General features: G+C 44.3%; 3 protein-coding genes across 4 annotated transcripts; all 3 read right to left on the bottom strand.

The window, feature by feature from the left end:
* LOC8082187 lies at positions 1236 to 8279 on the bottom strand. 2 transcript variants are annotated; one of them, XM_002455840.2, is made up of 2 exons: positions 7646 to 8274; positions 1236 to 1627 (listed from the first exon to the last, which is right to left on the bottom strand). In XM_002455840.2, exon 1 carries the CDS (start codon positions 8132 to 8134, stop codon positions 7655 to 7657), a length of 480 nt encoding a protein of 159 aa, XP_002455885.1. In that variant the 5' UTR covers positions 8135 to 8274; the 3' UTR covers positions 1236 to 1627; positions 7646 to 7654. The 2 variants fall into 2 exon arrangements, with proteins under 2 accessions (XP_002455885.1, XP_021312868.1); XM_021457193.1 differs by lacking the exon at positions 1236 to 1627 and adding an exon at positions 2272 to 2671 and having other exon boundaries at positions 7646 to 8279.
* LOC8082186 (protein SODIUM POTASSIUM ROOT DEFECTIVE 2) lies at positions 11600 to 12822 on the bottom strand. Its single transcript, XM_002455839.2, has 4 exons — positions 12598 to 12822; positions 12297 to 12514; positions 12108 to 12183; positions 11600 to 11982 (listed from the first exon to the last, which is right to left on the bottom strand). The coding sequence occupies exons 1-4, from the start codon at positions 12605 to 12607 to the stop codon at positions 11855 to 11857; spliced, it is 432 nt and encodes a 143-aa protein (XP_002455884.2). The 5' UTR covers positions 12608 to 12822; the 3' UTR covers positions 11600 to 11854.
* Positions 13242 to 21975, bottom strand: LOC8082485. The gene is made up of 12 exons (XM_002455838.2): positions 21172 to 21975; positions 17884 to 17983; positions 17572 to 17795; positions 16647 to 17485; positions 16404 to 16518; positions 15595 to 15714; positions 14940 to 14983; positions 14795 to 14840; positions 14643 to 14712; positions 14482 to 14559; positions 13808 to 13889; positions 13242 to 13621 (listed from the first exon to the last, which is right to left on the bottom strand). The coding sequence occupies exons 1-9, from the start codon at positions 21795 to 21797 to the stop codon at positions 14685 to 14687; spliced, it is 2142 nt and encodes a 713-aa protein (XP_002455883.1). The 5' UTR covers positions 21798 to 21975; the 3' UTR covers positions 13242 to 13621; positions 13808 to 13889; positions 14482 to 14559; positions 14643 to 14684.

Here is a 23124-nt window from a genome sequence, read left to right as displayed (position 1 = left end):
GTCAAGTGAACCACGGCATGTGTGCCACTCGGCAGAGCTGCCGATTCGTACGTCTAGTATTGTGCTACTTTTAGGCCTTGTTTAGATGCGAAAAGATTTTGGATTTCGCTACTGTAGTATTTTCGTTTGTTTGTGGCAAATATTGTCCAATCATAAACTAACTAGGATCAAAAGATTCGTCTCGTGATTTACAATTAAACTGTGCAATTAGTTTTTATTTTCATCTATATTTAATGATTCATGCATGTGCCGAAAACTTTTTGATTTTGGGAGTGAACTAAACAAGGCCTAAGAATTGTAACGTAAAGTGAGTATACTATGAAAATATAATTAAGAAAAAAATCTAACGATACTTAGTTGGTGAACTAAACAAGGCCTTAGTATTGACGTACGACCCAGATTGGGCAAAGCGAGGCGCAGGCTGGGCACACGACCATCATGGACCCTCTGCCTCTATCTATCTCCACGCGCCCCCCACGTACCCACCCATGCGTGCGTGGACTGTGTTCGCCCTGTGCTGGCCGCCGCAGCCCGCAGCGATCACGCTCGCTCGCTAGCCAACAAGAGCCCAAAACCAAGCAGAGATCGAGATGGCTCATGCTCTGCATCTGCGCACGCACGCACGGTCGCCGTCGCCCCGTCGGCCGGCCGGCGCTGCGTTACATTCCATGGCTGCATTTCCTCTGCCGGCTGGCCACCGCACACACACCACCACCACATCGGTGCGCGGCATGGGCGCGCGACGCGACCTCTCCTGCAGCTGCAGGGAACCCCCCGCCGCAGCGACAGGGCCCGGGCTCGCTCGAAAATACGGATCGAATCCCCGTCGACAAGGACGCTCACCTGTCAACATAGTATATTGTGCTGCTGCTGCTGCTGGTGGTTCGCTGCATCGAGCCCACCAGGCGGCATGACGCTGCGTGCAGCACAGACTGCCAGCTGCACACAATGTCTCAGTTGGAGTAGTGAATTCTGTTTGTATCACTTGTTTACCTGGTGAGTAGTAGTTTGTATCACTTGTTTACCTGGTGAGGAGCTGCACTTGCATGGCTTTGTTGGACCAGTCATGCATGCTCCCCGTGACCGTGAGCTGTTAAAGCTTCAACCAGTATTGTATATGGATCGGGGATCTTCGTAGCTTAACTCTAAAAAAAAAAAGAAAAAGATGCCTCGACAGCTCAGAGACTGCCGAGGGCTGAATATCACACAAGGTTCAGCAACAACACACAATTTGGTTCAGCAATAGCACACAAGCTTCTGCAATAACAAAGATAATTATACTATTTCACAAAGGCATTTGTATTCAGCACCTAGGGGTCTTGCTCTTGCACCTCAATTTTCTTCTTATATATACCAAGTAGTCTTATACGGCTGTTCTTAATAAGGACGATAGATACAAGAACAGCTTTTCAAACCATGACGTAGGGCATTCCTAATGAAATGCAAAGAACCACTATCGTCATCCCGGATTTTTGGCCTGTAAAGGCGCCTTTATCGATCCAGTCTGTCCTAAATTTATACAATACATTACAATAAAGACAGTTGAAATTAAATACGCTGATGTGCTTGGCGTCCAGCTGCCCTTTTAGGATGTCACATACTAGCATGGAACATGCAGACAGGATACCTGCAAAACAAATGGACACCGTCACCAGATTAACCATTGTAAGAAAAGGTATTTAAAAGATCATGGGCGGAATTGTTCTTGTATCAAGTACTAATAGCTATTAGAGGCCATATCAAGTGATTGACAGTTGGGTTAACTTAAAATCTGGATGCCAGACTGATTTTTAGTCTAGATGTCCACATCTCAAGTACCAAAATTCGTCCCAGCACTATGTCGAGCAACTGTTTGTTTTGAAAGTCCATGAATTTGAGCATGTTTTCAATCAACAAGCTATAACATATTACATGCATCTGATCTGTCGCACACCACCAGATGTTTCCACATACACCCACTGGTCACTTCCAACTCACCACGTCCAGCCTGATTTTTAGGCAAGAAGTATGGAGCATCACTGGTGAGGTTGATCTTCAATTTTCACTTATATCAAATGAAAAACGCATCGTTCATGCAGTTTAAAATTGTGATATAGAGTAATAAATAGTGTGAAATGTCTTCTTTCTAATATGAAAATGGTGGTGTACTGGTGTTCTATTGACTCTATGTTAGTGCTGCATGCTGTCTTGAACAAAAGATAAAAGAAAACTTGAGCAAGCTAAGCATCAATCTGGACAGCACATCATGCCTGCTTAAAAGACCTCAACCCATAGAGCTAAAAAACTATACATACACATATAATTTAAGTGATGTACAAAGCAATGCAACAGAATTGATATTCTATACTCTTATGGCTAAGAATAAAGTTCTGATTCCCTACTGCAGATCTGGAAACAGAAATTCTATGTGCTTTCAGAAGTTACAGTGGAGAGTCATGCATCAGGTGTGGAAGCTAATAATTTCACTGCTCAAAGTTGAGAAGCTTATGGAGCCATGGCGATGACCATTCAGGGTCCCAATAGCTGAATGCAAAAATATGTCTTGGGCAGGTGTTCAGAAGCCCGCAAAGCCATCACACCTGCTTTGCCCCAGGGTATCGAATGAAGACGTGGCCGAATAATCTGCTACCTTTCTTTAATAGTCCAGCCAGCTTGCTTTGCTTTATTGTTTCTGTTACATGCCAAAAGAAAAAAAAAACTTGGTTCTTTCTAAACTTATAATGCAAAGAGATTGGGTGAGTACCCTTATAACTCTTAAAAGGGACAAAAAAAAGATCAAATGAAGCCACTCTCAATGCACTCCCTTAGTAAAAGCTAGCACACAAACTCAAGATCATTGCATATCCAGATTAGTTGCACTCAGTAGCGGACCCAAGAAAGCTTTAGAGCCCAGGCAAACCTAAGTATGATGAGTATGTGCTATAGAAAAAAAAAGTATATTTTCAATCCTTCAGATAACATAAAAACTTCATTGTGTTCCACTGTGTTCGTCAAGGAGCCCAGGCAGCTACCCGGGGTCCTCGGGTGGTGAGTCCAGCCCTGGTGGAATTCAGGCCCAAAATCTAGAAATGTTGTACACAGTACACATGATTGTTGTATCTTTATCTTCTAAAAACAAAGTTGAGTCATGAAATAGTATAGTATTTCACTACACAGGAAAGTCACCACTTGGATATTTGGTGTTCGATAGCCAGCATCACCTTGTTGCAACTTGCAAGACTAGAAAGCAAGTAATAGACCCATTTGATCACGAGTATATTTGTCAGTGTAATGAACTAATCTCTATATTAGTACTAGTAGTATGGGTTCAAATCGGTTCAAGAGGAAATATGGGCCTTCATCATCATAGCATTTCTAACAATTTTGTCAATGGTAGGATGAGTGGTGACATAACATTTTCCTTAGAAAAAAGGATCAACATCTTGAAAGCACAAGTTATATTTCTCAGTTAAATTGCACAAGCTATATGAAATACTTTATCAGAGCATTGTAAGAAATGGTTGATATCATAGCGTTACTTGAGTAATAACTAATAAATGGTAGTTGTGCTCACTATTAGAGATAAAAAACAAACTCTGGTTGCTTAACTTCCAACCTGAACACAGGACTGAATCTTTGTCCAAGATCTCACCTCAAGTACCACAATTCCTGTCGGTGCAACTGTTATCACTGTTTTTTTACTGGCTCCAAGAATGTTCTCAAGCAACTAGCTATTATGTACAGTGTTTTTTTTTTGTGATACTATTATGTACAGTGTTATACTCTTGCATTCACACTATTATACCACAAGATGGTGTTTCCGCATGCACCCACTTCTGTCTGTCAGGCCTGATTTTTCCTTTTGCTACTGTGCTAAGCCTCAGCTATTACATCTGCGTGAGGCAAAAAGACATGGATCTTAGGAAGGCAGATTGGCAGGGACAAATACTTGGGAAACTTAAGGATCACTAGCCAAAGCCCTCTCACCATTGTCGAACTGCAAGAACAATATGCTGGACTGGGGTTCAGAAGATTTACTCCTAGAACATGGAATCAAAACATGTCTGCAAAGGCTGTTGATACAGCAGTGTCTTCCTCAAAACATCTGTCCCCACAGCCAACCTCACCATCCGCTGACCAGATTTTTCCTATCAAGCGAGCATGATCATCATGGGAGTAAGGGTCGCCAGCTTCAGAAGCCTTAGAGCAGCTCTAGTGTGAGCAATAACCAAATCATGAGGCCTGAGAATCAAACTTTCAACATTGTACCTTTCGAGTGTTAGTTTCCCTAATTGATTTTTACACTGGAACTGCCTTTAGGTGTGTGCAAGTTGGAGTGTTGGACACCTAGTCTGCAGTTTATACAACACAATGAGCTAACACAACCACTTATCTAACAATAATCTGCCAAGATTGCCGCTGGTCAGAATAGGCAGGATCTAAATTCCTTAATTGTTCTTGGAGCCTGGTCGCTTTGGATCCATCAGAATCGGTGTGTCTTTGATGGTGCTTTGCCAAATATACAGGGTATCCTATCTTCGGTCTTCGAAGAAGCAAAGTTATGGGGTTGCCTAATTGTTTGGCTCCTTGGTCGTTCGTCCCTTGTGTTCTGACTGTGTGTCTGGGTGTGATTGTTTGTGAGTGTGTGTGGACTTGTTATGGCCATGTGTCAGGCTGTGTTGAGGTGTTATCTTTGTTGTCTGGGGTTTCTCATACCCCTTTTCTTCATAATATAAAAGAAAGCACAACTGTGAAATACCAGATTATCTTTGTTATGGCATTGAGGGAATTTGCTCATCATCTATTCACTTTGCTGACTGGCACCTGCTTATGTCATGTGAGTATAGAAAGCCCAACCATGAAATACCAGATTATTTGATCATGAGTATTTCTCGACAGCGATATAATTTCATCTTTATTATAACTAAAAGTGTTGGTTGAAGACTTGTCAAGAGGTATCTGGAATTCCATCATCACAGAATTAACTTGTTTGTTAGTGGTGTGGTGAAAATTTCTTTTTCCAAAAAAAAAATCAACAATTAAAAGCATGAGTGAAATGTTCAGTTATATTGTGAATGTATGATATAGGTCGATACTCGATAGCATTACTGAAAATAGGGTCCAAGATGGTTTTCTCAAAGCTTGACATCTAAAAGCTGCAGTGAACAGTGGAAATAAATGCAAAAGATGTGGCCTCAGTTGATCCCATATTCCTTATTCTGTTTCTGTTTTTTTAGTCTAATTCTTACTATAAAAAAAATCGTGGCAATGTTTACACTTTACAGTACCAAATACTGACCATATATTTGAGCATTTTGATCCTGTAGTTTTTTCTAGTGCTGCCACTAGCAGTGAGTGTTCAGATAAAATCAGCTTTATGCAGACTTACACTACATTTCAGTTTCAGTGTATTTTCAGTTTTGATACCAGGGAAGTAGTACAGCTTAAAACACAGACGGTAAAGGAACTGCTGCTATTGAAGACAAGGATGTGATGTTCGATTCAACCATTCCAGGAGCGAAGTACCAGTGCATATATATTTGCTTTGGACAGCTGTACCACATAGTCTTTATTATTCCACACTTCCACTGCGCAATTCGTCATTGACAAAGGATCTAGCATAGGTACTTAAGTAAACATTTGTATTTGTTAGTTTAGTTCCATTTCTTATAGTTCAACAGTAATTTATCACCTAACAGATAACAAGTTATTCATGGATTGTATCATGAATGATTGGGGAAGTTGTATGTTATAAGTCCTGTCCTACTGCCTCAGGTACTATAACAATAGGCATCTTTAAGCACGAAATAGAACTGAAATTTGTTAATCGCCGGTAGCAAATTTTCTCAGAAGCAATCAGATCTCGAGTTAACTTCAAATTTAGCATTCCAAAAGGAACGGGATATTGTTTGATGATTTGATATTAAGCGCTTTTTGCACTTGTAACATAAGCTACCACCTTGCTTATCAACAACGAAATGCAAGATAATAAAGATTGACACCTAAGAGAGCAAGCTACTTAACTTCTATTGAAAAAACTGAGAAAGCAAGCAATTGTTTTGTGCAACACAAAACATCTGCAACCTTGTTAAGTGCATGGGCGGATCCATGTAGAAGCTGCTGGGTGCGGCCGCACCCAGACCAAAATACGAAATACGCTATAGTATGCATGTTTCTACGGTATTCGCACCCCCTGAATTCAAACGTCTGCACCCACAACTCTGTTGAGTCGACCGAAAGAGACCACAACAGCCTACAACTCCCCAACACATAGCCCAATATCAGCCAGGCCCCCGTCCGCATGGAATCATCGACAACTCGGCTGTCACTTCAACTCACACAAAACTGTCGGCTCATCGCCTCCCCTTGGCGACAGCGTGAACTCCGGTGGATGGTGACCTACTGCTACTGGTCGTCAACCATGGCCGATCGGCCATGGGCATTGTTGTGCGCGGGCCAAGCATGTAGCCTTAGGGTCAAGGGCACCAAGAGCACATCATAGTTCGCCCCGTTGCCCTGGCTGTGATCTTCTCTATTATGTTCATCCTTCAAAAGTTAAAGTAAGCAACTTCCAAAGTTCTCTATTCTTCCAATTTCGGTTAGTATGAGCATCCAAGTTGTCTTCAATTTTGTGGTCCTTTCCTTTTTCCTAGTTTGTCTAGATTCTAGGATTAGACTTTTTTCTTTCTCCGATGTTTGATAAATGACATTTATGAAAATGATGAAGCAAATAAATTTGTTTTGGTTGCTTGTTTGCTCAGCCCACTTTCCATCCAAAGACATCCATTTCGTGACTTTAATTTGGGAAAACTGATAAAGCTAGAAAATGATGTAGAATTAATAAATAAAAAGTAATGCATATATTAGTTTGGACGAGGCACTAAAATTGGTACAAGCACCATCCCTAAAAGACCACGAAAAAAAAAACTACAAGCATGACCGTGACTTCACATCTCCTTTATATATTATGAGGCATTCATTCTAATGTATCGAATCACTGTACAAAAGAAAAAAGGTTTTTTAGCAAACTCCTATTATGGTCTAAAAAACGTGTGATCGGTGGCAAATGTCAACACACCACGCCATGGAAAAATAAACATGTGATCAGTGGCTAGGTGCATTATTTATGATCGCACCCCCCTCCAAATTTCTCTAGATCCGCCACTGGTTAAGTGCAGTAAGGATCTAATAAAAATAGCAGCAGGACAGTGCTGAAACAAAAAATGATGAAACATTGAGCTACAATTAAACAGGTAAGTAATCCAACAATCCTTGCAAGTTATATCGCGAAGTTAGTATAACTGATAGATGCTACGAACAAAGCTTAGATCTGTAATCGCTACAACAGTCCCTGCCACTGTAATCCTACTCGTAACTGCCATTAGAAAGAAGGAATCGTACCTAAGGCCCGACGAGTTCCATATTCTCCAGATATATATGGCTAGTTTGGGTATCGCGTTTACTTAGCTTTTACCAATTTTCCCTAGTAAAGTGAGAAAATGGCAACACTGTGTGCACACGTGTTCCGATGGTTTACAAATATACAGGAGCAATATGATCGACGCTGGGTTCTCAGGTTCCATGGACGAAGCTAGACGCAAGCAGCCAGTGGCAATAAAAAGCGAGGCTAGAAACCCCAAAAAAAAAAAGTATTGAGCACCCGTACCTCGTTGACTTAGGCCGCGGCCTGGTCGGGGCACTCAAGGCTGGCGTTGAAGTCCCGGGCGGGGAACTTGGCGGAGACGGATCCGACCTCGAAGACGAGCTGGTCCCCGTCGGCGCGGATCCCGGTGATGGACCACCAGCGGAAGAAGGCCCTGACGCGGATGCCGTCGAGGCCCGAGATGCGGCGGTCGTCGAGGCGGCCCGTGAGGCGGTCGCTGAAGGCGGCGAGGTAGCTCCCCGCGGGCAGCACGATGCGGCAGCTGGAGCGGAGGTGGACGGCGAAGTCCCCGGAGCCGGCGTCGAGCGTGTAGGCCCGCACGTTGGCCGGGAGCAGGCCCCGCGGGAACCCCCGGAGGCCGAGCTCGTCGTACGCGGTGGTGTTGGCGGCCGGGGACAAGTTGGAGGTGGAGGAGGTGGAGGAGTCCTCCGGGCGGGCCAGCGGGAGCAGCAGCGACGCCGCGAGCAGGAAGGCGAGGAGGCGGCGCGCCATCGCTGGTTCAGTTGCACGGGTCAGAGGCCGGAGGGGAACGGAGGAGAGACGAGACGTGTGGGGGCGGCGGAACAATCCGGAATGGGAGAGCCGGGCCGTTGAAATGATCTCGGGTCGGGGTCGGGGTCGGGGTCGGGGGTGAATGGGTGATCGATCGCATGACGATTTCTCCAAATCCACGTGAGCGGCGAAGGGTCAAACACAGCAGGAGTTTTGGATCTTCGGCCAACTGCACTGTGGCTGTGGGCTGTGGCCGTTCTGCCTGTGGATGACGTGGCAAAAACGTAAAAGATCGTACTACTACGGACTCTGGGCTTGTTTAGTTCACCCAAAAAGCAAAATCTTTTCGAGATTTTCTGTCACATCAAATCTTACGCCACATACATGGAGTATTAAATATAGATAAAAATAAAAACTAATTACACAGTTTACCTGTAAATCACGAGATGAATCTTTTAAGCCTAGTTACTCTATGATTGGATAATGTTTGTCAAATAAAAACGAAAGTGCTACAGTTCCGAAAACTTTTTAGTTTTCGGAACTAAACAAGGCCTCTGTTCATCTTTTGGAGGAATCACCCTGTAGCAGTAGCTTAGCTGATGTCAAATTTTTCGTCCGTGCTATTTCAGTTTATATTAACTACAGTACATAAAAAGGAAATTGTTTTTGTTAAAGTTAAAGAGAAGAACTAAGAAGGGACACGTCCGTGCAGTTAGTTATGCATCGTTATCATGAGTAAAGCTTGCACGCTCTCAATGCTTGAGTGAGGATCCGCAATTGTTAAGTCGTTATCAGTCCAACGCAGCAAACAGCCGAGACCAAATCGCCGGGTTTTTCTTTTTCTTTTTTTGATTTAAAGGAAAAAAAACTCAGGTTTCGGTTATCAAGTATGACACTGGGAACAATTCCAACCTGGAATTGTTACGCTAATTTGTGCTAACTTTGATCGGGAGGAATTATGCCTAAACGAACGAGGCCTAAAGATTGTACCTCCTCCGTTCGTTTATGATCTGCATATTGCGCCATTTCACTAAAAGCAAGGCTCCACTTTTAGTGACTTTCACCACGGCCGCTAAAGCGTAAACATCTATTGTTAAATCAGGTAAGGGCTTTTTTTAATATAGCCATATAGAAACAGTGGTCTTAGTAAAATGTAACATCTTAATGTTGAGTCACTAATTCCACACCACAAGCAACTACTTTTGCTTTCTTCCGACCCATCATTATCCACTAGCTACGACATTGAGTCCGAATGTTCAATGAAACAAATGCTTGGTAAGAGTAGCTAGAAGTGATGGCACATGAGACCTAGGATATGGGATGAGTAACCTTTGATCCACTCATGAGGCTTAGGACATGAATCTTATGGTTCGTTTGAGGCTCATGGCGAACTTCATGTTGAAGTACTCCCAACTGGTATTTGGTGGTGGGTGTGAGATAGAGATGAGGTGGGATATTTCACTTCATCTTAGTGTTTGTTTCATGAAGCGACACACTCATCCTCTCCCCGACGTTATTTCTTTTGTTCATGTGTTTCTCTTCTTTCTCATGTCCATGAGCACTTCAGCGAAGACAGGCGGCCTTGACCCCAACACGAGCTCCACCCAGTGCAAAAGCGAACTCAATCCCGATGGGGTCAAGCAAGTTCAGCCTAGTGTGGGCGTTGCGAGGTTCACCTCGACGTATGGGCGGGCGAGCTCCACCATGATGTGAGCCTGGATTTAGCGGCACTAAGGGTAATGTAGGCGAAGTTGGGCACTTGCCTCCTCTTCCTCCACACACTGATCACTACAAGTTTTGATATGTGCTTGTCAACACCGATGCATAATATGCAGAAGTAGTGCTACTTCATTGGATCTGAACTCAAACTGTCATATTGCATACCCCGCCCTCAGGAGTAGCTACCATATTGCCTACCCCGCCCTCAGGAGCAAAGCCACTCAGTATTTAGAGGGTGCAAATGTGCCTCCATAAAAATTGAAAGCCAGTGATTATGACTAATATTCCACCATATACGCACCCCTAGGACACAAGTCTATGCACTCACAAAGCAAACACACCCATCCTCAATTTTCTCTAGCTTCAGGTTGGTAGCCGAGCAGGGCTACCATGCAGTGCATGACAACCGCGATGTCGCTCGTGAATTAAAGACTAGTTGCTACCTTCAGTGCGTGATTGCATGGTACGTACGAGCAGACTGGTAGCCGACGTAGGGCTACCTTGCAATCAGTGGTGGGTCTAGGATGAAAGTTTAGGGGGGCTTGAGCCCACCCCAAGCACGCTAGATCTGCCCCTACCCCCTTTTGGCACCAGGTTTTACCACTACCTAGCAGATGGGTGGTTGCAGGGAGGGCCGCGTCGGTCGTTGCGCAGGGTTAGGGTTGGCTACAAGGGCGGTTGTGATCATATTGGATAGGGGGTGGGGATGGATATATAGGGTGCTAGGGATGAGAGCATGGTGGATGTGGCTAGTTCTGGGGATAGTAGAAGATGGTGCGACTAAGGTCGAGGGCGGTAGTGGACGAGTTGGGGTCGATGTGTAGACGAAGGATGAAGCTAGTGAGAGTGATTCTCACTTGATGATGTCTAAGTAACAGATGACAAACGGTGATGGCTCCTCTTTGTTGTTGCCCCTCCAACCAAGCAAGCATAAAGATTGGGATTATTTGCAAACTGATCATAGATCAGCTGGTTGGTTCCTTGTGGTGGAAAATGTTCACCTAGTTTCAAGTTCTTGACTTGGCATGAGGGCTCATATTTCTCTGGATGTGTTCATGGGATGAGTGTGAGTGCCTGTATTATACTGTGTAATCTTAACAAAAGAAAAAACTAGAATGGACTCCTCCATTCCTTCTTGTCGTCATGTCTTGGTAATAATATGAGATGGATTGGAGCTTTGAGCTAATCTCAAAAAAAAGAAAAAAACTAGAATGGACTCCTCCATTCCTTCTTGTCGTCATGTCTTGGTAATAATATGAGATGGAATGGAGCTTTGAGCTACTGGTATTTTGGCGTCTTGCTATGTGCATGCTGATTTTTCACTTTTTATATACTCCCTTTGTCCAAATTTTAAGTCGTTCTAGATATAAACTTACATATATATTATATAAAAAATATGTATGTAAAAAATAGTTAAATTATAATTTGAAACGGAGGAAGTAGTTACGTATTTCGACTTGTTGCAAAAGGCAGAAACCTTTTTTTTTCATAAAGTTTTCTTCATTAAAAGAAAGTCTGAACTTTGTTTCTTTGCATTTGTGTGAGCCTTATGGCTTTGGCTTGTATTCTGACAATTAGCTGTGTATTATCCGTGGGTGGTAGAGGCTGAAACTTTATTTTATTATTAAAAAAATTGTTCTTTTTTATATAACAGCAGTTGCCGAGAAGAACTATTTCTTAAAACTTCAAATCTGAATAAGGCAAGGTCCCAAAATCCTAGCCGGTTTCCAGTCAATTCAGATTCAGTAGTTTTGTCACCTCTCAGTTTATCAAATTTTTGTAGCTAAATCAGTGAAAAGAAGCAGCAAAAAAAAAGTCAGTTGGGTAGGTAGCTAATAGCGGGTTACTATATACTGAGATCTACAGTAGGATTTATTTCTCTTGAAAGGAGAATCACAGTATTTTTGCGCTACCAAATTTAACTCCACGTCAATCCGATAGTACTGCAGTATGTATCGCACATTCACAGCTGTCTGTATATCATCGGAACTGGAAAGATCACTAGGGAGCCTGCAAAATCTCTGCATGCTTCGTCACCTTGCACACGCACTCCAGAACTTCCGTGGGGCTAACATTCCCGACAACGGTCAGCCTCTTGCTCTCCAGCTCCACTCTGAAGGATACGACTCCTGCATGCGACACAGCCCAGTAGCGAAGAGAATTCATCAAAATGTTCTGCACTGTTCGCTTGAGCTTACCTGCTGAATCTGCCAACTATTTCAGCAGTACATGCAGTGCCGTGTTCATCGCCTACCTTGCAGCTTGGAGATTTGCTTCTGGACCTTCCTTGCGCAGCCATGGCAGTGCATGGACACCTTCAGTGCTACGGTCTTGACAGTTCAAGAAGAAGAAGAAGCAGTGTTATCATGTGGGAGAACCGGAGAAGATTGAGATAGAAGACACCAGACACCACAAGGAAGATGCTTCAAGTTTCCCAAGTTACCTTTGGTTCCATATGGACAGCTAACGCCTTGGATGTATCAGCACAATCCGTGACCGGCACGACCTGATCCAATTGGCTCCTCAGCAAGCCATTCCTCTCGCTGCGGTCGTCTTCGTCCTTGGAACCACCTGCAGCTGCAGAGGATCGCTGAAACCAGCGTGAAAATCTCTCGAAACCCCGTGCGGCCATGAGATGGATCTCCTTCCCGGGCTGAAAGCCTGAAAATGCAGACAGTTTGATCAGAGCCATCACAACAAGATTCACTCGTGTTTATATATAGACATAGGTATTCAGAGTCAACCTGCATACATATTCACACAGCCAATGGCAACCCTTCTTCTTCGCTGTTGCAGTGTTGTGAGTTGTGACAGTGTTCTAGATGCGCTTGCAGCCTTGAGGAGATACTCGTGTTAACATGTCCTGGCCTCCGGGGGGGGTCAACCACCGGAGAAAACACAAGTTCTTAGAAAGCTCAATGGCAGATCCATCCGCCCAACCACTTTGCTCTCTGTCATTGCCGCCTGGGTCGGTATTGGGTGGCCTATGGAACAATTCAGGTTCATATTCGGCAAGAAAGTTGGCACCGGCGCGATAGAAACAGATGAGCTACACCAAGCACGATACAAACAGATGAGCTAGTAAGCATCACGAGGGGACCTCTCTACACAACCGCCACGAACAATTTGCCGCAAAGCTGGTCACAAAGGACTTGACATGCACATCGTACCCGTCGTGAACTCGTGATGCATCCCCTAAAATGTATTGACGCTGCCACGGCAACTCCAAACAATCGTAGGCAGGAGGAAACAACAATGGCCTTCTAACAAATTTTCAAGCAGGTTTTGATTAAAACTTGCTGCTCGTTTCTAGCTTCAGTAAGATGACATGCGGTTCATTCCCCAATTACAGAATTGAACACTGTTCTTTGGAACTTTCACCATGAAATAGAAATTTCCATCACCCGGGGTAAAAAGGACGGGCGGATTCTTCTTGTTGGCTTTTCAAGCAGGTAACCGAAAAATCATGTTGGACACGCTCATTCAAGCTGGAAAGTCACAAACCGCACCCACATTTCAACGGATTCCAAAAGATACAAGCTGCGGCAATGAAGCCGCTTGGTCTTAAGCAGCCACTATATGCGGACCGGTACATCACAGTAGAATGACACCAACTGGAGTCACTAACAAGATGTACTTAAAAAAAAAACTCTTAAACTTTATCAACCAACGCAAACCATTATTTTCAAGCTCTCTTCAACAACCGTCCACATCTTCAGACGCACCAACAAATTTGACATTTCCTGACACAGCACAACCGGGCAATACCTGAAAATTTCATGATGACATCAGTCTGCATTGCTGTAGAAACTGAAAAATTCATGGAGCCTGTTCCCTTGTCTAAAAATCCATAACTAAAAATACTATTCGCTGATTTATTGTGAGAAAAATACTATTGACTGACACAAAAAAGTACGGCAGAAAAAGCAGTGTTCATGGGGACAAAATGCTTACAACAATTCAAGTAACGAATGCCACCCCTGCTCTCTGTGAAGTGACCCCATCAGATAACTCCCAGCACGAACAGGCATAAGACCTGGTAGATGTAAAGCACTAACAGTTATGAAAAAAGTACATCCAACTGTCAAACATGTAATCATCTCTCAACTGGCAGTCAAAATTTGTATCTGAAATTTTAAGGAACACAGCAGTGCAAGTCTAATTTAGATACAATCGTAGCTTCATTTGGAAAATCCATCATTTTAGCTTCCTCAAACCACTTGTCCCCTCCAAACACCTTAACAAGTACAAACCCCCTAACCTCACACGGTCACACTGATAAATATGACCACGATCAGGATAGAAGAAGTGTTATCGATAACTTATGCAATATGTTCCAAGCAAGACCAAATGACCCCCAATGGGTAGTAAGGTATCTGACAATGCAGTTTTCTTCCTAAATCCCTTCTAGTTATTGAATTGATGCTTCAATGAAGTACAAAATATATCTGAGAAAGAAATTAACGAATGGGATTTAAAAGGGAAAAAACTAAGCTGGATGGTGTGCACAATGATGTTGTATTTCAAATTAAGCACAGTGAACAGAATCATATACATTATTCTGTTGAAGCACATGCATTTTCTTATAAGCTCCAAACATGTATAAAAGCATTAAAGCAGGACATTACCTAACATAATTAAGGGTACCAAAGCCACCCAAAGTGCTCCAGATCAGAACTGGAGATCACAAAGGGCCTAAATAGGGCCTGCATATTAAATAAGCTACAGATAAGTTTAACCACAGAGAAAAAAAGAAGTTGATACACAATATATGAAACATGTAACTAACCATAAGAAGCTTATTCAGATGCAGTCCACCTTACAAGATGCTTCACTGGCTGAAGTTCATCTCTGAGTATCTGCAACACAAGAGCATAGCATGCATAAGATTGTAACAAATACAAGTGATTTGCAAGTCAAAATTGTTGAAAAAGATCTTACCTCCTAGGCTTGTTCTGGCGCTGATCAAGCTCCTCATTCCCCATATCTGCAGTTCAAGTTTTTGAAACATTAGTGAAGCAGCTTAAAATTGTAGCATGCGCTAAAACTGTTTTCAATGCATAACAAAGACGCAGGTAGAACTCACCATTTCGAGGAGGAGATTTAGACCCTCTATTAGCACTAGTTTCCCTGTAAGAATAATAGACTCAGAATCCTTTGTCAAGAGAAAAGTTTGTGGATAACGTAATAAAAACATGGTACAATCAGACAATAGAGCAAGATGAAAATGTATAAGCACTACAAACAGTTTCCTCCTAAAGTATGTGCATTGCTGAAGGAACTATTCAATATGGATACAGGAGAACGTGTTTCAAGTCCTAGGCATCCCCATGACTGTGGGAAAATGAGGGAGAGAGAGAGGGAGGCCAAGTCACAGCAATATACCCATCCCAGGCAACTCAAGCTGGTGTCCAGTGCAAACATCCCTCTGGTGTGGCAGTGGCAATCAGGAAAGGGAGCGGCTAAAGCAACCCGATCTTGAAGGGGAGCGGCAGCAGCAAACACCGAGAGGTGGATGCGACCTAATATACTATGGAAGGGGAAGGCGCCTAGGCATCCAGGCGTACCCAGAAACAGTGGCGCCTTGTCGCGTAAGCGTCCAGGCAGACCCAGCACTCACCTGGACGCCTAATAGCCTTTTAAACACTGCCATTTATATTACGCAATATGGTACAAATAGCATGGCTACCTGGCAATTATATAAATTGTATGGTTACATAGGTCAAGTTTTAATATTTCACCTGGATGGAACTGATGATGATGTCTGTCCTGAAGATCTGGAGTAAAAACTCGGATCAAGGGCTATGTAGGGTGGATATGATCCTCCAAAAGCACCAGTTGCACCAGCCAATAATGGCAACCTGTACCAATTTTAAGCACTGTAAGTTAAAAAAGATATTATGCAGAAATATGAGCGTCAAACCCAGCCAATATATCAAGTCAGAGAAGAAAAATCCTTTATGTCAACATACCAGAAGTGCTGTAGAATACATGACAGGTCTAAACATTTTCAATACGATTTTTCTTTTTACAATGCTGGAGAGCTGTTTCATTTCACTAAGAGAAATAAAATACAAAGGGAAGATCAAAAACTACCCCCCCCCAAGCACATCACACACACACACACACACACACAGAGAGAGAGAGAGAGAGAGAGCAGTATTTTAGGTGAACAAACAATAAACAACCATGAAAAGCCTAAGACCTCCAAGGATCTAAGGCCGGCAAATGCTAACAAGAAATTGAGTTTAAACGCCCCCATCTGTATTATTTAAGTGCATGAAAGTGAAAGCATTGCTACCAGGTGAAGGAAATAAACGTTTTCAGGCCAAATGAAAAGTAATGGGAAACTGGACGGACATAATCTTTGATGCAAATACTGCTGTCGCTTTTCCATTTTAGTGTGTTATTAGAGAACCCATGCAGTTAGTGTTACTTCCAACAAACATGAATATATAACAGCAACATAGCACTAGACACAATCAAATATAAGACAGCAACATGTCAACACAACTGAAACACTAGTAATAGCAAGACATAATGAACATACCATGCCATTTCGTTGTTTCCCATTCCCATCTGCTGTTGAGCTACATAACCAGGGAGGGCCATACCAACGGTAGGAACTCCAAGACCACCAGGATGCTGACCCCCAAATTGCATCACTGCATTACATTACATTACAGCAGGGGAAATAGGTAATGGATCAGTTAAAGTGGTTATAAGAAAACTGAAAATAATGATCAAAACAGTAAAGAAAAATAAAGTGAACTGAATGATGAAGGAAGCAAACCTGGCAGCAGAGCTGGAGTGCCAGGAAAATTTTGATCGCCCTGGGAAAGCCCAGCGGCCCCAATAACTTGGGCGCCACCATACATAAATGAACCCATTCCAGTTTCCTGGCTATTGGCTTTTACCACTGCAGAAGCTGTCTTTGAATTATTCAGACTAGGGTATGAACCATTCTCGTCACTTTCTGTTGATTTAACAGGTAGATGCTGAGCCGCTGGTGACGAATTGCTAGTCCGATGGCTCAATTGCTGAGTTGGGATTCTTGCTGCAGACTGATTCTGCACATGCCCTGACTTCTGGTGCATCACTGACCCATGACTTTGTGCCTGTGTAGAAATCCTTGACGTTTGGTGAAGCGATGAAGTGGGCTGATTATTTGAAGATATTCCGATGTTTGAATTACCCCCTGAAGCCCTGACAATAGGGGATTGGCCAGGATTAACCGATGATGATGTGAATCCTGAATTCAGTGACGTAGTCGGCGCCCTTCCAGGTGATGACCTAACAGGACCATCAGCATGAAACCTATCACGCCCACCATAATCCATGGATGTTCTCCCTCTAACCATTGAACCAGATTGTAGCTTTGAGTTATCATCCATCTTCATGGAAGATGGAGGAATCTTATTAGAACCCCCTGTTTGTATGTCCCTCCTTTGAGCTGCTACTGGAAAATCTTGAGTAGCTGCACCAGAGGGATAAAATGGTGGGGACGCAGAATTTAGGCTCGAACTGATGACATTCTTCTTGGGAGGGGCAGCCTCTGGCTGTGCATGTGAAACTTGACCAGAATCTCTGGCTGCTGCAGCATTTGGAGCAGGTTCTCGAAATCTAGCTGCTCTGAACAAACAATGAGAAAACTGTGTAAGTGAACTTAGTGAGCCAGTGACTAAAAATGTTTATGTCCCAAGATAGTTATCACTCACTGTTTTCGTTGGGATCCAACAACCTCTCTACTGTTCCTTGCAACAGCTTCATAACGCCGAGGTCCTCTCCCTCTCACTACCTTTGGGGGGCGGTTTTGGTTGTTGCCATCTTCGTGATCATTATAATTGCGCTGCTTTCCACCTCTGGAGAAACCACGGCCACCACCTCTTGCTTTACCTCGACCACCACGACCTCTAAAACGGCCCCTTGACATCCGCTGGTCCTGCAAGAAAAGATTTTTGCACCCTTGAGATTTGTTTAGCAGCAAAAGATGAGCTTGGTTTTGCATACTAAGGGCCTTGAGCAATTACTTCATAGCGATCATCATGCAAGTTCATCTCCTCAAATCTGTCATGCACCCAAGCTTGATCATCTTTAGCATCCCATAACTTCCTCCCACCAAACATTCGCCTGTTTAGAGAGGGCAAGAAACAGTCAGTACACATGCACATAAATATGAAGCATTAAATATTACCATCTGCTGGCAGGTGGCATTATGACAAAGCCTGTTTGCATTAGGAAACTGAATCAATAGAAACTACAGCGCTAAAACCTGCATGCAGTCGTAGAACATGCTGGGGCATGCTCAGTTGCTCATTACAATGTTCGCAGCTACAATTTCATCAGTCAACCCAATATCTAAGGAAAATAATGATTAACAACCCAATTATATATATAAACATTAACGAAGTCTACCTATTTCCAGGCTTCCAGCCATGAAAACAATTAAAAATCACAAATAATGTCACAACTGCCAGCACAGTCTATCACACAGTAACTGAATATTCATACGAAACATACTTAACATCGAACTTGAACTTTGTCCCCCAAAAAAGGCCAAAACTAAGCGCTAACAAACATTACCCTTTCCTAGTTAAGCAATCCCAATGCTCACTAGCTAGCATCCACTGCCATTCCAGCAACTTTAAACAACTACAGTCCAAAACTAAGAGCAATCCCATGTAACCATAAAATGCAAGAAAGTCAGAAACACTAGAAGAGTGTTGCAGCTCGCCACAACAAAAGGCAAATGACTTTATTTTATTCCATCAAACTAATATAATATAGTACCTGAATTGCAATTATTCTCTCCATTAGTAAATGTATGACATTTTACGATTCTCAAAATTTTGACCGCTACTTCATATATGAGATCAATATAAACATACTTTTTTCCCTCGAAAAGCGCAGGATATCTGTGTCTCATTGTATTAAGAAGAAAGAGGGTAAAAGAACCCAACACTTACAAGACACCAAACACAACTCACTCACACACACACGCTACTGCAGCCAACGCACAGACACCTAAGATGGCTGCAAAACAACCCACACAGACCCAAAGCACTAATCTCCTTGGAGATGGGCTGACAAAAGGGAAAGGCCTCGAGCTCCTGCTGTGGTCCACAACCAGCGCTCCTCCCCAGACACTACTAAAGCCCCAGCAACAATAGGAATGGTGTTGTCCATGTGAAGAATTCAAATGGCTTTCTTAAATGAGTGCTCAAAGTTAGAGGCTTCACTGCACACTTTCCACGGTATCATCATACATTTACAAAGGGAGAGCTGCCTAACATCGCTCCTATATGACTTCCTGCTCCAGTACTTCTGTTTTGATTTTTTTTCCCCTGGTCCCTTAAGCCTTTAACAGTGTTCAAAAAGGAGTTAGCCTAGAGAAAAACCCTGGCACTGCATGGGTGGCACCATTTATAGAGTACTACTCATTTACAAATTATTAACTATTAATTGTACTTTCCATTATGACCTCATTCTCAGAACGTAAGTAGTTAAGTAAATGTTTCAAAAAAGCAATTGGTGCTAGGGAGGTGTTCAGGACTTCAGGTTATGGCTAGCACAGTTGCACCTAGGCAGATAGCCCTAGGTAATTGTACTTTTCCCAGACAGCTCAAGTAATGTCATGTTAGCTAGAAGAAATATGTCATATATTAGTTAAAACAATGAATTTGACATTATCAGGTATACAAGTTCCACGACCACAGTTCATCTTCCTCCAACCATTTGTCCCACACTCCTACTCTCACATAGAGATAAAGCCCTAAACCATTCTAGGCAGCAAAACAACTAGACGGGATGCCTATGTAGTCAGCGAAGCGGCGCTGTTCTTCCTTTTGAAACAAAGGACAGAGATTGTATAGGCAAAACTGATATTATGGAGGACAATATCCAATGCCCTCACTTTCTCAAATTCTGTTTTTTTTCTATTCATCAATGCATAGTTCTCAAGGCGTCGCCTAGGCGACGCCTAGGCGTCCAGGCGCCCCCCCCCCCCCCCCCATCGCCTTGCAGAATGGCCGCCTATGCGGGCAAGGCGGGCGCCTAGGCGTCCAGGCTCCCCCCCATCGCCGTGCCTCGCCTTTACGCCGTAAGAACTATGCACCAATGTCAAGAAAAGCTGTAACTTTACATGCAAAGCTTTTGAGTTCATAACTCCAGGCAATATCAGCCTTATACTAATTTTACATTAGAGTCCTGTCGTCATTCAATAGCCTTTGATCCCATTAGGTGGCGTTTGGATTCCAGGTTATGGGGGGTGGGATAGGGATTAGGGAAGTAGGACCTGCATCAAATCTTATCCCACATTTGGTTTCAGGGTAAGGGAAATAGGGAGTGTATGAGTAAAGGAAATAGAGTGCTTATTTCCCACCAATCCTATCCCACCATGGGGGGTGGGTTGTGGCCAGGATACAAGCTGGCGGTTGGCACAGAGTCCTCCTCCGCCTCCTTCTGCGCCATTGGATTAGCAGCAGCTACGATGCTCGAGAGGAGGGAAGCTGGGGCAGCAATAGCGCACGGCGCAGAACTCGACTACATCAAGATAGAGCATGGACCTGCTGGACAGGCCCGTCTGCGCCGCCGTCGTCACCAGAGCTGCAAGAGTACCAACTGCCCTTGTTGCCCACAGCTCAGAAGGCCCAGCCGCCGGCGTTGTAGGAGCCCAACCGCTGAAGCCAAGCTCGCCTCGCAGACTGCCAGTCCCTCGCATGCGCAGACGGTTGCCACATCCACTGAGCTAGGTCAAGGCATTGCTGCCCTCGCCATGCGCTGCCGCATGCGGAAGAGGAGATGGGGACGAGATAAGGCTGCTTGCTGGTTCAGTGGATGAGGATGAACCGTGTCCATGTGTGCTATTCCTTTTTTTTTAATCTCGTGGGCCCCACCTGAACCTGAACCCAAACCCAGCTAACCAAACAATGGATTGGTATTGTATTCTGTATCCCTAGCCTATACCCAGCCCATCATAACCCAACACATTTCGTCATCCCAAACCCATTACCTATCCAAACGCCACCTTTAACTGAAATCCATCACCATTTTATTTAGTGCTAATGAGACAAAGATTTGTTAACAAAAATTTGCAGACTTTGAATAGAATTAGTCAGCATTTAGTTCAATACTTCAATGCCATTATCAATTCTAGGAGTTGAGCAGACAATTTGGTCATGCTGGTTTTGACAATGCCGAACACAGAGCAAACAGGCCCAAAACCTCTGGCCCTAGTTAAAACTAAGTAACAATAACTGTGATTCTACAGACAGTATGAGCTAAAACTGAATGTGCAGTTTTAAGCGATCCACACACACCTGCGTCTGCCGCGGTTCTCCTCCTGAAACCTGTCATCGTGCATGTAGAAGGCGCCGGAAGTGGGCACGGCGAAGGGCTCCTGCTCCTTCTCTTCCCCCTCGCCCTTGGCCTCCCCCTCCGGCAATCCCTCTTCCCCAGTCACGCCATCCTCTCCGCGCGAGACCTGGCCGCCGCCGCCGCCGCCCTCCTCCATGGGAGGTGCCGCGCGTCCTTCATACTCCTCCTCGAACCCCTCTCCCAAGTCATCCTCTTCCTCGTCGTAGTACCCCTCATCCTCCTCGTCCACCTCGTCTTCGTACGCCTCGGGAGCCCCCTGGCCGTCTTCGTCCTGGTCAGGGCCGATCCGCGCCCTGGGCCTACCGTCCTCGGACCCCTCGTCGTCGCTGGCCTCTCGGCGCCGCATCGTAGGAAGCGGCGCATCGTCGGGGTCGCTCACGTACTCCTCATCCTCCACCTCATCCGCTGCCCCATCCGCCGCCGCAGCAGCGTCCGGCTCCGGCGTGAGTGGCGCCGCAGGTGGCTTCTCGACCGGGGCGTCCTCGGCAGGGTCAGCGGGCGCGGGAGCGGCGCCGGCGGCGGCGAGCTCCTGCTCCGGCTGTGCGTCGGGGGCCGGCGGGTCGGCCATGGCCAACAAGCAACCCTAGATTTGGGAGCGGCGCGTTGCGATGTGGTGAGATTTTTCCCCCTTTTTTTTCTCGCGTGCGCTGCGGTTTTGGTTTGGAGAGAGTTCGAATCGATGGGTAGAGGAGGTGCGGGGGAGCAGGGGACAACGAGGGACTCGTGGAACGGAACGGGGGATGGATTACGGGGCGGGGTTGAGGCGGACGGGGCCGTCGAACGGGTACGGCACGGGGCACGAAAGGGGTTTTTCTTAGGGCAGTCCAATGTCAAGAGAGAAACAGAGCAATAAATGTGCTATAGAAACTACTCTTTCCAATCCATAGTTTCTATAATAATTACTATACTAGAGATAACTTTAAATGCAACACAAAAAAGCAATAGATCAATTGTGGCAAGCATCCATATAGCCTGCATGTTGTATGTGGTCACTCATCACATTCTATATGTGGTCACTCATCACATTCTAAACGAGAAACATATACTTGCTCTGTAGCTTGCAAAATCATATTTATTAATATGCCAAACGAGAAACATATATAAAATTGAGATATATGGTTCTGAATCACAGCTAAAGTTCTGAATCACAGCTAGATTCTGAAGCACAAATGAAGTTGTGAAAATATAAGTTCTGAATCATATAGTTGGGCAATCCAGCTAGCTTTCTAGTGAAAGCTACTTCCATCCATATGTTTCCAGATATAACCATACTTTAGCCATAGCAATACATATATGGTTTCGGACGACATATATTAATCATAGCAATCCTTAATAAAGATAATATGTCGCATATATAGCCATAAGTCCAGAAGCAGGTTGCAGCAGGTATCCATATCCTCTCGGCAAGTTGCAGCAGGTACTCCAGAAGCCAACAGTCCACAAGCCACCATGTACAAGTCACACAATTTTATATTAGGCAAAGAAATATTTTAACAAACAAAATGAACAGTTCAGAACAATTATAAGCTGCTAAAATAAAAAGTTCAGAGTGCTTCACAGAACTGTATGCTACTAGTGTTCACTTACATTCAAACAAAATAAGCAGTTGTTAATTAACCATACCTTTCACTTGAGCCCATGGGAGACGAACTTGTCCACCACGCAGGTAAACAACTAGCTTCAAGACTTGGAAGAGTTGGAGATGCAGCTGCTGCCTGACTGGATCCATCATCGGTAGGAGCTGCGGCAGCACCTGCAACCGCACCAAATCGGCTAGCCAGGGCGGCTGCAGGAGCACCCTTGCCGGCGGCGGGAGCACCCATGCCTTGCCCTGTTGTACCCTTCCCTACCCATCATTGCCTGCCCTAACTTGCCTAGAGCTTGAGGATGGCGGC

This window comes from Sorghum bicolor, chromosome 3 (genome assembly GCF_000003195.3).
Source record: "Sorghum bicolor cultivar BTx623 chromosome 3, Sorghum_bicolor_NCBIv3, whole genome shotgun sequence".
In the NCBI taxonomy this organism is placed as follows: Eukaryota; Viridiplantae; Streptophyta; class Magnoliopsida; order Poales; family Poaceae; genus Sorghum; species Sorghum bicolor.
Note: the sequence above shows the minus strand (reverse complement) of the source record. Positions and strands in the feature narration are given on the sequence as shown.